Here is a 17,579-nt window from a genome sequence, read left to right as displayed (position 1 = left end):
CAAGTTACATTGGGAAGGTTTGAAGACAAGTGTGTTCCTTGTCTCCAGTGACCTTACACTAGTGGGCAAAAAGTGTTAGTTACCTTGTGTTGCTGGACTTCCATATTAATGCAAGACTGTCCCCATGCTTCGTGGTGCTTGGGACTCTGTCACACTAGATAGGAATTAGGTTACTGATTTGAATACGTACATGTATTGTCCGCTCTGTGACAGGCCTATGCCCACAAGCTATGGAAATACTGTTGTCACGGTCCCCAAACATTACTTTTTCCAGCCTTCATAGAATTTTTTCCTCCCCATTCACAGAGTTATAGGTGTCACAAAATACAGAAATTAAATGAACAATGGCAGAAATGTTCTACTTTTTTGGGCGAGAAGCTTGTGAAATAAAGGAAAAAGAACTTTCCTCAATCTTGTGATTTCTCATGTTTCCATGGAATGTACAATTTATGACAAAAGAATACAGTTATATGAATAGTTTTTATTTGTTGCTGACAATTAGAATGTGGTTGAAAAGAGACCATTAATTATCTGATGGAAAAGTCAAAACTGGAGGCTTAACACAATGAGATTTGATAAAACAGTGAACTATTTCTACAAGGAAGGAGCTTCATTTTTCTAGACAAGAGGACAAAAAAAATGCAATTAGAGACTAAATAATTAAGCGCTGTGAAAGCAGGAGACTTGATTCTATTGCAGTGTAAGATGTCACCAATTTTTGTGGAAAGTTTCTTGCTGTCATCGCTGTCCTTAGAGAGGAGAATGTCTTGCCATGTTAATGCTGAAATAGGAGATTGATTCCATCACATTATGCAGGTGCTACTGCAATGGTTACAAATCCCTTAACATGTGAAAATTTGTCACAAGAGAAGTCTACTTGCAGCTGTAAGGGCCCAGTCCTGCGAGGTGTGAATTCAAAATAAATTTTTGATCTCTCCCTTGGTGCCAGTTGTGCCAGACTGGAGAAAAAAAAAAACCACCAACCATTAGTTCAGGCTTACATTGTCTTTCCTTGAGATTCCCAAGAAGCAGAACTGTATGATACCTAGGGCACCAACAGTTACTTGAGACCCAGACTTGGTTTTTGAGAACTACTTGGGGTTTGAGGAGGAGAACAAAACACCTTTTTTTGGCTGAAATTAGGGGACCTATGGCAGTGTCTTGTTTGTTTGCTTTAGCTCGGACTTATTTTTCTGGTATTAGGGTACTGTATATTAAAATAGAAACATGAAGCCAAGCTGTAGAAGAAATATCAGAGACACAAAAGAATTTGATGTGCCCATTTGCTTTCCCAGGAAAGAAGAATGTTAGCAGTTTTTAATTGTTAAAGAAGTTCCTATACGGAAAAAAATTATACATGATTGAGAAATCATCATCTTTCAATATATATATCTGGTGGCATTTTTATTTTCATAAATAGAAAATATGAAAAAGCAATTCAACCATGATTTTTTTCTTATTGAGAAACTAGACATGCTAATGGTCATGTTAGAAGCACTGAGTAAATGCTGCAGCTTTCACTTACTGTATCTTGACCTGTTGATTCATCAAAGTCACTAGTAGTACACAGCGGTTCACCGGTTCAGGGAGGGGATTGGCATATGAGATCTCTAGAGTAACAGCTTTGTTCACTACAACCCGCCGAGGAATCTAAATGACAAAGACACGTTTCTGATCATTCACTGTTTTACACTTTTCTGGAGCCAGACATCAGTCAAACTGTAAGCAGATATCATGGTTTGAGCTCAGAGGGCAACTGAGCACCATGCAGCTTTTCGCTCCCCCCTTCTCCCCCCAGCACTGGGAAGGAGAAAAGCAAAAGGCCTGACAAATTGAGATAAGGACAGGGAGGGGATGATCTCATCCATTAAGGCACAGGCAAAAGGCAAGCCTGTTAGGGAAAGGAAAAAAATAACATCTCTTGTATTTGAGGATGAATGAGATATTGGTAGGAGAAGAGAAATTTAACTGACAGCTCGTATGCCTTTCCTAATGCTTGAAACTGGATTTGGTTTAGCTAAATAGTGCTGTCAAGCTATATGCAGTATTTTGTGACCAATTTCAGTGAAATAGAGCCCAGACACATCTCATTAAACCTATCTGATCTCTGGCTTGCAGAGTGGTTTTGTGGGGTTTTTGGCACATCATTGATTACGGTTAAAGCGTTAAACCAGTATTAACCAGACCTAACGCAGATTAGAATTAAGGGTTTAAATCTATATTTAGTAGGCAAAGTTGTATAAAGGCAACGCAAGCACTTGCCAATAACTAGAATATGGATGAAACGAAAACAAGTTCTGATGAATATAAAGCAGTGGCATATGATTAGGAAGGAAAGAAGGTAACGGAGCTCTTCTGAAGAACAGGGGCTAGATTCAGGCAAAGATTCAAAATGGGTGTCTTGCATGCTTACTTTCTCAATTTAAGCAGGCAGAATTTTGGAGCAACATCTGAAATTGCAGCCTAAATTAATGCATTTATCCCCAAATTCTCATCTTAAGGTCTGAGCTCCAGAAAGACTCTTTAGTTCTTTCTGTCTGTCCAGGACATCAGGGAGGGAATTGTTTACCTTAATGATAATGTTTGTGTCCTCTAAAATGATTGTCTTCTCCACCAGCAGTTTTGCCCCATGCATGTGCATGACTTCACACAAAGCAGTAACTTGGATCCTTTTGTCAGTAGTCAGATATTTTCCATAATAAGAATAAGGGATCTTTAACCGGATATGTTTCTCTGGAATTCAGATGTATATTTAGGAACCATTAGATTCTCAAAGAATGCTGAAGAGAGTTACTGTGAGCGTTTTTGACATTATTGGAGACCAGAAGGATAAGATAGCTGGAGTCTGTTTATATTCCTTCCTTTTGTGACTGGTGGTGTATTTCCCTCTTCTGGTGATACTTGTCTACTTTAACTCATTTGACCTTTACAGTTTTGAATGGAGGATTTTGGCCTGAAAGTGAGGGAATCTGCTCATCTGCATTTCACTGGATTCCTGTCCCTTTGTATTTCTTATAATTAGAGGTATAACCATTTTTATCTATTCTCTCCTTGTATCCTGTTTGGTTTACCTCAGTCGAGAAGAAAGTTTCAGTCAAGTTTCACAGAGATCCTTTTCAAGTGACCTGGTCAGCTGCTTATTTGTAGTCCTACAACTGTCCTGCTGTGTATGGAAAAAATGTTTATCTTTGTAGCCCCTGGGGATGAAAAAGATCTCTGTAGTAGTTTTAATAACCTTTACTTTTCAAAAGAGAGACAGAGTTTCACTGTAACTTATAACCTTTGTCCTAGTTAATTTCTATTGAAGTGTTGCCTGTTGAGTGCCAGAAAGCATACATACTTTTTTATTTGTTAAGAGTAAGATGTGTTCCTGTACATGTATTAATCACCAGACACACACGCACATATATATATGTACAAATGCACATGACACATGTATAGTATTGCTTCTGGAGCTATAAAATAAATGTAGCCTTCTATATAACATTTCATGAGAGCTTCAACTCCTGGTTGAAATAGTGAAAGTTTTCAAAGGAAAAATAAAAATCTTGTTAAATGTAGTCATAAACAATGCTATGAAGAGATGGAACAAGTGGATGCACTACAGGACTGATACAGATATGATACTGATGTTTCTTCCTTCCAGTTGCCTTCATGTGGCTAAGAAGGCTATATTGGCTCCTTAGGGACATTAAAAGTTACCTTGTTTAGAACCAAGATCCACAGAAGTGGTTGCCTTCAGGATCTCTGCCACTGCTCTCCTTGTGTACAGGATGGTTGACGCACTCATGTCCACCTTCACGGTCTTGTGGTCAAAAGATAGGTTATTGAGAATTAAGATTAGGGTAATGTCTTTGCCAAACACTGGGGGTTCAGCCAGCTTGAATTTCCCAGAGATCCCAGGGTTTCTAATTGTCTCTGAAGATCTTTCATCCGGAGATTCTGTGTGTCCTTCTGTGATGTTTGATCCAAATATCTTGGCCCAGGCCTTTTTATAAACTCGTCTTTCCTCAGAAGAACCTGGTCGAAGGAGAGAACCAAGTAAAATTCGTACTTTTGTTGCCATTGCACCTCCTCTGTGTAAAGGCTTTCAGAATGATGTAGGGTGTCAGCTCTGCATCACCCAGAAATATGCAATACCTAAAAGTTCCCTATATTTTTATTAGGCCTCTCTTCAGGTTTTTCACAGGAAGGTAATAAACATACTGTAATAAGGTGAATAAGTCACAAAAGTAAAATATGATGTATTTGTTTAGGAAGCAATATTTCTTTTTCCTTGGTCGGAACATGCAGTAGTGTGATAAGTGTTACTTTGCTACTCTGATGATAACCAGCCTGTGTGTTAAATATGGTTGCACTAAAACCTTGAAGAGTGAAGTATTGAAATATGGCCATTGATTCTGAATGGCAACCTTTAAAAAAAGTGAAATACATCTTCCTTTTTTTTAAGATTTTTGAGCCACAAACATGGAACAAACTATTATATGAAATCTGTAACCCTAAATTTAAAAAGGATGGAAAAACATAGGTACCAAGTTGTTGAGGGAAAATAAAAATATCCCTGAAAACATATGGCTGTACAGTTCTTAACTTTTGCTGCTTGGTTTACCTAAGTACAGGTGAATAGCACTTGGTCCCTTTACTGTTTCCTAGTAGTTTTGTTTCCAGAATCCAATAGGGTGGAAGCTGAGTCCACCTGGAGTGCAAAGACATAACAACTGAATGGCCGGGTAGCTGATGGGTGGATGTCAGAGCAGGAGCATGGGAGAGCCTAACTTGGTGAATTTATACAGTCAGAAAGAGAGATTGAGTCAGTCACTCCTCTTGGGAGTGGCATGTAATTGGGTCTTCAAAAGGAAAGATGGGGAGTTGAAATGGACACAGTAAGAAGGAACTTACTTGCTGAGAGGTCATATGGGAGATAAATGTCTAGCTGGAGTTTAAGGTTTTGGATTAGTGGTTTGATTGTTGCCTCACTCCCTCTGCCAGATATGCTGGAAAACTAGTACTTATTCATCTGCAACTTCCCCTGCTACAGACCTGTGTGTAGTTTGTGATATATGGTGGACTCAGTTTTAAGAGTTTTTGGTATGACAGCTTGAGGGTTTGTCTGCCTTGGGTAGTGAAACGTATTTTATAGCCCTGTTTTGTGTATATATTATGCTTTGTACTTCTGTGTAAGGGACTAAAGTATATTTTGTATTGTGTCTTAATAAGGAAACTACTAAATACACAAAACCAGAAATATAATACCCATTGTATTAAGAAAGTATTATGAGAACACTGGCAGTGATATTTTAGGAAGGAAGAGGAGAGATGCTCAAACAAAACAGGTTACCCATCCTAGCTTCCTGGCACCAGGAACTCAGGAGGAGATAATTGTGATAACAGGAAGATAATTTGTGATAATTCCTTTACCTTCTGGATATTTGTAGTTATGGGTGACATCCACACGGGAATTGCTGCCCACAGCTTTCGTGCTGATAAACCTGCCAATTATTTCAGTATCACAATAAACTCTCTTCTTAGTTCCATCGTTGTATATAATCCATCTGTTGCAATCGGCATTCACCTCTGTATACACAAATAAAGTGTCATAATCCAAGTCTACATCACCTTCTTTGATGGCTATGACAGATGCAGGGCCACACTGAAATAATCCTAAAACATGAAAACAAAAGTCAAACCTTATTAGTTGTGCTCAGTTTGGAGCAGGAATGTTAAGTCATGCTAAGAACTTATACTGTCACCTTTGCTTTGTTCTTGTGGAGTCGCATCTAAAACCTGCCATCCATTGTATGATGTTCCCAGGTCTGGGCGAATGAACCAGCTTTCATTCCAGACATGATAATCCCTGGAGACAAAGAACAGTGTCTAGAAAGCATAGTAATATAGAGTCATACAAACTTCCAGCCTGAAAGGAGCAGGGGACTTTGTTTCTTAAAGATGCTCTAAGATGTGACAAGCTGTCTAGTTACAGCTACTCACTACCTCTTTCAAGGGATAGATTTACTGCCTGCTTTTGAGGTGTAGACCTCAGGGTGGGGAGGGAGAGAATATAGATGTCGGCAGCTTTCTTTGGTAGCAACATGAACTGTAAGTGAAAGATTTAAGCCTTGGATACAGGCAACACTTGGTGATTGGGTTCAGTAACCTTCAAATGTGGGAAATGCTTCGTTTAAATAGAAACTTAAAATAGCTATACTGGGTCAGATAAAGTGCTCATAAAGTCCAATAGTCCATCTATAATAGTGTGCAGCAGCAGATGTTTAGAAAACAGGTAAGAACAGCACATGAATAGAATGACTCTTCCCCTGATATGCTCTACGATTTCTCACAGTCAGAGAATTAGGGACTTTCTGAATTAGTCATTACATTGAGACCACTGGGTTTAATAGTTGTCAGTCATCTTATTCTCTACGAAACTCTTTTGTCCTGTTTAAAAACTCTTTATAGCTTTGTTTTCAACAGCATCCAGTGGTGATGAGTTCCACAAACTCCAAAAGGAAAGGATAGTGCAAAAGATTGGTAAAATGTGGGTCACAGGAGGACCCAGAAAAGAGTATTTGTTGGCTGAATTTTGTTCAGAGGCTAATACTTAAGTAAGTTAAGAGGTGAAAGACTTTCCGTATCCTTCAATGGCATACACTCAGTGAAAGGAAGTATGCTAAGTAAAGACGATACTTTTGGCAAAGCCTGGTGAGCACAGAGACTTTGTGCTATGTGATATACCCTTGGGTCTAGTTAGTTCACTTTTTGAAAAGTGAAGTGGCTGCAGAGTAAAGATTTTAAAACTGGAGGGGAACTAAAGCATAAAATGGTATTATTTAAGGAATATCATGTTTCTTTGGCTACTCAAGTTTTGGGGCTTGACTGATGATCATGGATCACTTGCTGTTTACAGCACTGGACTAACAGTGTCCGACAACCAAGTTTGGAGAGTCTTGGGATTGTCTTCTCAGCCCCCACAAAGGGAAGGTCTAGCTAAAGGAGTGCTGGAGACCTTCTTGGGGAGGCCCCCATCTACCTGGAGAGGATGACAAGCCAAGCTGAGAAGCACAGGCTTTGGATGTGTGATGGGAGAAGGTTACAGCAGCAGTAAACCAGTTAAGAGCATGGAAGGTACATATCTGACTTATCGGGAACAGACTAGTTAGGTGTCAGTAATTGAGCCTTGGGAAGTGGTATATTGTCAATGGAAACATACTTTCTAAAGAAAGTTGCAACTTGTTTGAGGCTAGGGACTGCAAAAAAATTGGGCTGGCTGGTTGTTTGAAGTAACTGTTATCTCAAAACCATGAAGTATGTTTTGTTTCCCAATGGATGCCTAGTTTTATTAATTAGATATTTGTATTAAATTTTGTCCACTCGGTTTCTTTTGTACTACTAGTGTTCATGTTTTTAAGTCTCGTAAATACTCTCTCTAATTATCAGAGATGCAAAAAATTATATTTACCATGTGGAATCCTTGCTGATATTAAGACTCTTTCCAGAGCTGTCATAGTACTTATCAATACTCAGGTTTCTATCCACATCATGGGCAGAGTTAAAATTTGAAACCAAACGAGTTGGAATCCCCAAGCACCTCAGAACTGAAATACATTAAAAAAAAACCCAAAACAGAACAAAACAAAAGAAAAAAAAAAAGCAACACAGCTTTAGTTCAATATTACAAATATCTGAGAAACAAAGTTAAGTGTCTAAATATTTTGTGATTCTTTGGCATTTGCAGTCTTCAGAGCACTGTTTCTCTTGTAGAATTAATTACTTTCTAGTTTTGATACAACCAGAGGTCACAAATGCCTCCATTTCACCACAGCCCTCTTCTTAAAGCTTACCTGTACACATCACACCTGCAAAAACCCAGCACTGGCCATACTGAACAGGCTTGTAGTTGTCCTGACGCCATTTCTGGAGAATTACCACACTGCCATCCCATCTGGATGGGTTCTCATGTGAATGGAAACTTCCTTGCCACTTTCCCAGGAGAACTCCATTATCATTATCATTTCCATTGATCTAAAAATAGGCCAGTGGACAGAATGCACAAAATGAATTGTGTATCTAGTTAATTATATTGCTTAAGGTGCAGGTGGCTGACTCTCAGTGGTATAACTACTGCTTGCTGCTTAAGCATGTGAAACTCAGATTAAGTTGTCCATTTCTTACCATAGAACTGATTACTCGGCCCACATATTTAGGATCTCCTCTTCGGGATACATCAATGGCTGGATCCTGACGATAGTACAGACTCAGATCGAGCATGGTGAGACAGATGTTTAGAAGGTGATCTTGGAACTGATCAGATAAGATACACATTATAAAGAAATATTTTCACAAACAGAATTAGAGAAGATTCTACTGCAGTTCCTCCTTTCTAAGATATTCCAGCCCAAAGGTGATAGGGACAGTGAGGCACAAAGACAGTAGTGTGCAGTTCACACTGCAATATTGGCTAAAGACAGGACTAACTAAATAAAGCAAAAATCTGGCAGGATGTCTTCTGCCATCAGAAGAGATGACTGCAGTAAAACTAAAACGGCAAAGTTTATTTTGACTGCAGTTGTTAGATTATCTTGAGTTATACCCCTGGAAACATTCAAGGTCAGGTTGGATGGGGCTTTGAGCAACCTGATATAGTTGAAGATGTCCCTGCTTATTGCAGGGAGGTCAGACTAAATGATCTTTAAAAGGTCCCTTCCAACCCAAACCATTTTATGGTTCTGTGTCAATGTCTGTCCTGGCCCACTGTAACTGCATTACAAAAATAGCAGGTGTGTTGGAGCCACACAAGTATATGGTCACTTGTACTGTGGATGCTTTGGTCACAGATGAGGTCCACACTTGTACCATGAGCTTCAAGCACATGTAGAGGTCAGTCCTAGCTGCAGGGCTGTGCTAAGCCGTCTCTCATACCACAGTCCTTTTAGGCACACACTGAGCAAACCACAAGTAAGGCTAGCCAGGTTTGTTCAGTTTTCATATAAATAGGCATACCTATCAGAGAGGCAAATAGTGATAAGAGAAAATGTTATTGGAGGCAGAAAGAGCCCAAATTAATTCCTTATGGCTTACCTGTCCATAGTACCATCCTCTTGCTTCAATGTACTTTGCATTACCCACAAAGATGATTCCATTTTCGTTTAGAACATACTCTTGTCTCTCATTTTCATTAGCCATGTAGACATCATCACCTGCAACCAAGTCGAGCATGCTTTTATACTTAAAGCTAAGAATACTACCAACCTTTCAAAAACATTTGTATCTCTATTTGGCAATGGGAAAACTACTCTTTGGAAAATGCATTGTTATAGCTCAATGAATGTGTACAGTTCAGTGAAAATGCCTGATACTGTATATGGCCTGGGGTGGGGGGCAGGAAGTCCATGTTACATTACTTCAACTTTTTTCCTGAATTTTAGTATAGCCTTTGTGTATTATCTAAATGTCACCTATCTGTACATTGTATTTTTGTGAGGAAGATGGAGAAAAATTCAAGCTAACTCACTGGATTTTTCTGCCTTCTTAGGGTAGTTAGAAATAGAATAGACACTTGGAAAGAATCACACAGGTAACATTTTTTTCCTCTGTTTTCCAGTCACGTTCGTCTTTGTTTTAAGATTCCTAAATGAAGATCTCTACTTGCCTGATCCAAAGTGCTATCAGGAATGTTATTAGGATAGCCTGCTGAAGCGTTGACTTTCATTTCACTGTTACTCATTGTTTTCCCTAGTCTATGGCACAGTATGTAGTTGCTATGAAAGCACTGGCTTCCCACAGATGTTTAGGTTGTTTTGATCACTTTTTAGGTAGCAATATCTATTCTGTGTTTAATTTCATAATGTTTAAAGTTACTTTCTGAAAGCTTCAGGATTTCAGGAAATACATATAAAAATCAGCTTTTCTATTTTGAGTCACCTTCTTTACCTTCCTAGGAACTTCCCGTCCCTCCCTTTCTGCAAATAAAAAGATTGTGTAAATAATTTTAAAAATCATATCACATGATATAAGTTTATTTTTGTGATGGCTGTCCACACTTTTTTTAAATATCATCATCATTGTTGATTCCCCAAGCTTTTGGGCCAGCTTGGGCCTGGTGAACTGTTTGCAGTTCCAGATGCTGCACTTCAAGGTGTGGACCAGTTGGAAAGAGAGGAGCACTGAGAATGTCCAGCAATCCTGAAAATAGAACTTATGAAGAAAATATGACTTCTGAATTAACTCAGAAGTATTTAAGGTAGAAAAAAATAGGGGTGAGGAATGGGGCAAGCATGGTAATCAATTCCAGAAATTCTTGTGAAGAGGATGGGGCAGCAGGATAGGAAATCTGTTCTTGGTGTCTATCGTATGTAGGATGAGAAGTTATATGCTGAAATCAAAGCAAAAAAGATTTGGTTAGTTAATAGGGAAAGATTCTAATGTAAAGGCTAGTGTTTTATTGGAGTGAATTGCCAGGGGAGGTACTGGAGCTTCCCTAAGAGCTGATCATTAAGAAGGAATTCAAGATCTGTCAGGAATGACCTAAGTGCTAAACTGAACCTGCCTTAGAGCATGGTATGGGGCTAGATAACTTCCTAAGATCTTTCTAGCCCTATGAGTTTATGATTATGAGCAGTCTAAATGTCTTTCTATAATCACTTGAAGAACGTCTTTTTTCAAAGTTTTATATACCCTCAATTATAATGTTCTAGAGTCAGTTCTTTGAATAAGTATACTTAGATTATTTTTTTATAACAACACTATTCCTGCCAATAACTCAGAGCAAAATTAACATTAGTTTAAAGGAGGAAAAAAAACCCACAACAAACCACAACAAATCTCTTCAAGTATGACTAAATAGTAACAACCCCTTCTTCTGTTACTCTCAGCACAGAGGGAGAAAAAAAAAAAAACCGCAATCAGCTGTGATAGTCCTCTTTTTTGTCAGTTATAGAAAGACCACTATAGAGCTAATCCTTTATTAACTTCATTTTAATACAAAAATACAAAGTTATTATATATTTTGTCCTCTCATTCTGAAGTTAAAGTTTATCCTGGCATACTTAGAAACAAGCAGGATATAAATTTCTATTGATAGTTTTTAATCAATATGTAAGTATGCTTTCTAATATAGATATCTACTTCCAGTAATTTCTTCATATAATCTTTGCCACAGAAACAAGTGGCAAGTATCAGTCATCTAGGGAAAAATATACATTCCATGAAATTCTCAAACATGTATATTCTTTTATCCCCTAAAGCTTTACAACTGACGTGTTCACTGATGAACTACAGATAAGCGTTTAATTAATGATTAACACTCTTTATTCTAGATGTTAACTGTACATTCCTTCAATAGCATTCACAGAATCACAGAATCATCTAGGTTGGAAAGGTCCTTGAAGATCATCTGGTCCAACCGTTAACCTAACACTACACCATATCCCTAAGCACTACGTCGGCCCTATTATGTCCATTGGGACATAATGCATCATTATCAGAGGCTGGCTTGCAAGTATCTTAGAATTTCTCTTTAAAAGTCCTTAAGAGACTTTGTTAATATTAAAACATCACTCTTGTTTTAACCATAGGTTTGAAAAATACATTGGCGAATTAATAAGCTAATTGATTTGTTACCATTACGGTAAGATCAGTATTTTCTAGGTCTGAATTCTGTATTTATTTCAGATATACAACCTCTGAAACCAATTGCTTTTGGCTCGCTAAACTAGAAATTTTCTCTTGTCCAAATGGCTTTTTGTGTCTTCAGTTTTCCTAGTAACTCATCACTGAACGTGTTTTAATTCATAATTCCTGTTCAGGAAAGATTAACTAAAAGAAAATTCCACATGAGATCTCATCATCTTGTACAATGGCATTAATATTTAAATCTCAGTAACTGTTTCCTCTTACACAGTTTAAGATTGCACTTGCCTTTTTCAGGGCCATTTCACTTTGGTTCTTATTCTTTGATTCACAAGTACTTTCACATTCTTCATGATTTCCAGCTGGCAAGTCTGCCATTGAAATTATTGTTATTTCTCCCTGAACGTATGGGTTTTTATTTTGTATTACTATATCTATCCCTTCTCAACTACTCCAGCCTCTAAGGTCAGCCAGTTATTTCTGTGTAATATCCCAGCCCATCTGTGTATGGATAATGCTGCTTAACGTCAGCATATTGACGTCAGTAATGAACTGTTTGATCAGAGTATTTTTTCAGATGATACTTAAGGGTCCACCAGTAGCTTTTCTCCAACCCAGTGCTTTTCCTTTCATCTCTAGTCCTGACTGGTTTTGTTGTAAGTAGTTCTTTATTGATATTACAGTTTATTAATTAATTCCTCTCTTTTCCAGATTAATGAATAACCTCCTGTGTAGAACCGTATCTACAGACCAGATCTGCCACTTACTCTTTGCTGAGAAAATAAATTTTCTATTTCTTTTGTGCTGTGACCCTGACTATAGCAGTAATGTACCCTCAAACTGAATCTGTTCCTGTTTGTCAAGGTCAGGGAGCTGAATAAGCTCTGCAGAAGTTTATTCAGCAGCATCCTGCTTTAAGGACACTCCCTTTTGTTTGGCAGTGGTCACTGTATCATCTGATAAAACTGGAGGGCTCTTCTGCAGAATCGTTTGTTTTAAACTGGAATGGCACAGCTTAATTTTTCTCAGTTTTGATCTAAGAACAATTTGTCTGGTCTCATGAGTACCACTGCTACTCTGGTGTTCCAGTTCAGTAGCTGTCAGATATTTCAGTCCTTGCAGTGTGGTTTCCATCCATTGGAAGTTACACCACAAGTGATCTTTCTGGGGGTTCTGGAAAGGCTTTTCCCTCAGGACTGTCTATGCAGAGACAGCCTGAGTTTCCTGAACATACTTCTGTAATTATTTCTGTCTTCTAAGACATGCTGAGCTAATTAGCAGCTTTTTCATCTTGGCCTTTGACATATTTGTTAGCAGCCCTTGACTTAACATACGGTCACAGAACAAAATAGTGGATGATTGTGGTTACTTTTCTTTTATAAGCCATTTAGTCACTTGGCTGGCTCAGAGCCCCCTTAGCTGTAGAGTGGTATATTTTAAGGCTATTCCGGGTTTCTAGACTATCTCATATTTGCAAAATCTGAGTTTAGGAGTTTGCATTTCTTCTGCAACATGCTGAGGCTGCAGAAATAAAAAGTGGAGCAGCAAGAGATGTCCCTTTTCAACCCATGATGAAAGACATGGGAAATGCCAGTTGTCTTCACACTAGCCCTCTGTCAGTTTTTATAGTTAGTTGAACTATTGTCTTTGCAGTTAACATCTACAAGAGCAGTCTCGTTTTGATTTAGGTGCAAGTCAAGGATGTTACTGTATGTTTTCTTTGAGTTCTGAGAAGTACGTGCATTTATGAAAGTGTGTCAGCCCTCATCTACAGAAAGTTATCTGCTCAGTCCTGAAGAAAGAGTCTATGGTATCATCACATATAGCACATTTCATTAGGATAAAAGGTAGGGGCGTGTGCAGCTTTTTAATGTAGTAAAACCAGATCTCTGAACAGATAGCTGAGATTGCTGCTGCTGGCAACCCCAAGAGAGAGCAAGCTCACTGTGCAGATATGAAATCAAATAGGTCAGTTAGGTTCGAGAGCAAAGACATTGGTACCTACCTGGGCACCAAGGGTTGAAGAGTAACACAAATTGCCCCAGGAATCTGGAGAAGATCTTGTTCCCTGAGGTTACCTGGAGGGTGAGATTGTATCGTCCAATGACAGCATTGGCTGGACTGGATATTGTAAAGTTCATATAGTTGGACTCGCTGGGTCCTTGGGCAGCACTCCAGCCACTTGCCCCCACCTCAGAGAGGTTAAATACAGCCTTTGTACGATGAGATTCTGAGGGGGTTGGTCCTGTCAGAAAGAAGGGGTAATTTGTTTTCATTCCAGAGTGTGGTTTCAATATTAACCTCACACTTGGGGGAGGTGGTGGGGTGGGGGTGGGCAGCAGGGAACATTAAAAATACACAAAGAGAAATTGCATCTCTAAATAGAATAAGGGGAGGAGAACTACAAGGGGTAAAGATTAGTTCTGTGAGAACATGAATTAAGCTAAGAGAGAGTTACCTATTTCAGTGACAAATGCTAGGCTCTCCCCAGTCTGCTTTGGTCTGTTGAAGTACAGGGTGATAGTGAAGGCTTGTCCTCGCCTCACAGTCAACTCTGTGTTGGCATATCTGTCAGTATGGTGTGTGCCTGCATTGGCTGATGGCTGCCAGCTGATATGTGTTGGTGTCAGATCTGTAAAACAAAAGAAAAGACATGAAGAAGCAGCTGGCATGGAAAGTAGTCATTTGCTGGGAAGTGGCATGATGAGGTTGCTAAGAGCAGTTATCTTTTACTGGAGGAAGGACAACTAAAAAGCAGACACTCCATTAAATTAAGTCTAGTGGTCAATAATAGAAGCTTTTGCTTGAGTTTTGTTACAGGGCTGTCATACACCGAGGACTTATATACTTCATATACAGTGCTGGATGCTGTTTTATCACTGGACTTAGAAAAACTTTTACAGGGGCAAATCAATGTCATTTCATTGTCAGCACCAAATAAAGGGGCCTGTAGCCCCTCTACATTTTCAACATATATATTTTTAGGATCCCAGAAATGGCTATTAGGACATCTTACTTTTCCTGCTTATATCCTGATGCCATTTGACCTAGAGTAGGGAAAGATGCATAGGGGGAGATCATCTGTCTTATGTGAATGAAGAAGAGGCATCTGAAGACATAAGTTGGACATTTTGACAAATTAGTCTGACTGAATTTAGCTTTGTCCAAAGTGACAACTGGACCACTGGGATTCCTGTTCCAGTAGGCACTATCTTCATGTCCTAGAGGAATTCTGATGACTTAGCGTGCTTGGAGTTCTCTGATATCAAGTGCCTTCCTGGATGCATACTGTTGTTATGGTCTGTGGTTTAAAACCCATAAAAGTGGCTTTTGCCACCTTAAATGCTAAAGTACCTTTTTGGCAAGTGAGTATGCATATGAACTTCCTTGCAAGATTCTTTTCTATAGTTCATGTTTTATTGCCACACTCAAATTTGAGCAGTTATAACAGAGGTACCATCCTCTGTTTTTGTATCTGCCCTATGAGACTCCACAGAGTACATCTGGAGCATTGTGTTGCAGGTTTTGGCAAATGCTCAGGGCAAGTACCTTGGTGAAGATTCTTCCAAATCATATTTATTAATGGTAGTATCATAAATGCAATGAGATTGGGGGGGGGGGGGGGGGAAGGATGGGGGCACATGACCACCATTTTAAAGGGAGTTCAAAAGAAAATAGTAACAACAACAACAACAAAAAAAAGAGTGGCATGGAAAGGATGGATTGAGGCCTATGGCAGCGTGCACTGTTATGGTAGGGATCTTCAACCAAGCTCCCAAGTCTATCTCATACCATATGGCTTAGCAATGAAATACTAAGTCAGATCTGAAACAATATATCTGCATATTAAACTACAACTTATATATCTTTGAAGAAGAAGTAATAAAATTAACTTGTGCAAAAACGTGCCATAATTAAATTCAAGAGAGAAGAATTTTTTTCTTTGTAGCCTAAGACCACAAAGAAGTAATGTGAGTAAGCACTGATGGGCTGAAAAAGCCATGCTAAGCCATGCTAAAGATTCTCTATGTGGGACAACAGTGAACTGCAGTAGGCTGCTGCTTTCCCTGCAAAGCAGCATTTTAAAAACTGATTTGAAAATGTTTGTTTCATCATTAAACAAGAGAGAACCCGGCTTTGCAATTGCCCAGTTCAATAATCATCTTCATTTTAAACTTTAAAAAGCAGAGATTTTATCATTACTGTTTTCCTTTGGTAGGTTTTTAATGCAGCTTTGAATTCCCATCTATAGGCTCCATGCTCACAGCTCCATTAGGATGGATTACACTAATTTTGTTAATACAAAACATAACACATCTCTGAAATAGCATTTCAATCAAGGGTTTAGATGGAGTTCTGCATGGTGCCTTTTGAAGTAATGGGAATTTTATTTTCTTTTTCCCCCAAAATATCCTCAGCTTAGCTCAAAAATTGTTCTCAAACAGGTCTTAATAATAACAACAATAAAACATTGAAAATGAAGTGCAAGAACAAATTAAAATATAAAGTTTCCTTTGGATAAGAAATCTAAGCAGATGCCTACAGGGCATGTATCTTAAGGAAACAGTCCTGAATAAAGTACCTGCTGAAGGGAAGCAAATGACACGCAGAACTCACCTGCCATTCCCTCAGCTTATGAGAATTGCATACAACTTCTACTTTGTTCTTCAAGGATGTCCAAGTCACATTAATCATAAAAAGAAAAAACCCAGCAATCTTTTCGTGCTGTCAGCTGAAATTTGAGAGAAGGGAGAGGTACTTAGCAGTTGTTATTAATACCTGTAGACTTGTCAGATGAATTAACTGGTTCCTATAATATATGTATGTGTAATGCCAATGTTCCTACTCAGCGTGGGTGTAATTATGGGACAAGATACCAGAATTATTTACTCAGAGGAAATGCGTTCTCCTGAATCCCAAGACAAGGAACTTCCTACAAAGGATAATAGGTGTGCCATGAATAAGTTATCTTTAAGGATGAGGAAACAGGGAGTGTGGTGGGACATAAAAGCCATATGAAGGAAAAAGGAGCACTTCCTGATTACTTAACTTCCAGATTGGTTAATATCACTTCTGGTGTTGTTCAACAGCTGTGAGTTGGTTTTAGAGGGTTTTTTTGGGTCTCAAATTATCTCCAACTCTCCCTGACTTATGTGAGATGATAAAGTCCCACCAGAAACAAACGTCTGTTTACCTGTTATATTAGCCAGCTTCATACTACTATTTCAGTGAAAGTTTTATTTTGGAAGAAACCCCCAAACTATTAACCATGAGTAGTTTTTATCAGTGCAAACTCTAAGCCTGTCTATCTTCACAACTGCAAACATATTTCTTTAATTTGTACCCTCACTTAAAAGTGTACAGATAATGAAGTGACATTGTTGTGGGGAGGAATATTTATCTGTTTAAGATTAGGTGGCTCCACTGATCATGTTTTAGTAAGGACAAGACTTAGAAAATAAATTAGTCTGAATTTTAAGTTACAAAGGGAAAAAAAAAAAAACTAAAAAAGAAGTAGAAATTAAGCTCCAACAGCTGTTTCTAAGGTTGATTTTACCAAAAAATTGGCTGCTTGCACCTTTTTGAGAAACTTTGTTTTGATACCACAAAGACTAAAAGAGGACCTGCTTATATGACATTCATGCCAGCCCTATCCTGACAGAAAAACACTAAGATTTTCACACTTGGCAGCAGTATATCTGGTATGGTGTATCTCCACTTACATTATAATTCAGAGGTCCTTCCTCCTCCTGGAAGTTTCCGGGATGTTCAGGCTGTCAAAACTTGTTCCAGGAATCACTTCAAATGGGTTTGATTGCTGTTCAGAGCTACTTTAGTTGGTCTTTTTTCCTTAATTCATATTCCTTGGAAACCATAAGAGCCACAAGCCTCTGATGTTACCTGATCTTCACACACAACCCTAGTGACAAACCGCATCAACCAGTTCTTGAGTT

General features: G+C 38.6%; 1 protein-coding gene and 1 long non-coding RNA gene across 7 annotated transcripts in view; one reads left to right on the top strand and one right to left on the bottom strand.

The window, feature by feature from the left end:
- The window catches only part of LOC141951899 (uncharacterized), a 78,361-nt gene that overhangs the window by 33,745 nt on the left and 27,037 nt on the right, over positions 1 to 17,579 (top strand). The window lies entirely within an intron of this gene.
- Positions 809 to 16,249, bottom strand: LOC141951754 (protein-glutamine gamma-glutamyltransferase 6-like). The gene is made up of 13 exons (XM_074888378.1): positions 16,243 to 16,249; positions 14,084 to 14,257; positions 13,631 to 13,870; positions 9,076 to 9,194; positions 8,170 to 8,298; positions 7,839 to 8,019; positions 7,457 to 7,592; positions 5,751 to 5,854; positions 5,419 to 5,661; positions 3,703 to 4,020; positions 2,570 to 2,733; positions 1,526 to 1,650; positions 809 to 959 (listed from the first exon to the last, which is right to left on the bottom strand). Exons 1-13 carry the CDS (start codon positions 16,247 to 16,249, stop codon positions 809 to 811), a joined length of 2,091 nt encoding a protein of 696 aa, XP_074744479.1.

This window comes from Strix uralensis, chromosome 18 (assembly GCF_047716275.1).
Source record: "Strix uralensis isolate ZFMK-TIS-50842 chromosome 18, bStrUra1, whole genome shotgun sequence".
In the NCBI taxonomy this organism is placed as follows: domain Eukaryota; kingdom Metazoa; phylum Chordata; class Aves; order Strigiformes; family Strigidae; genus Strix; species Strix uralensis.
Note: the sequence above shows the minus strand (reverse complement) of the source record. Positions and strands in the feature narration are given on the sequence as shown.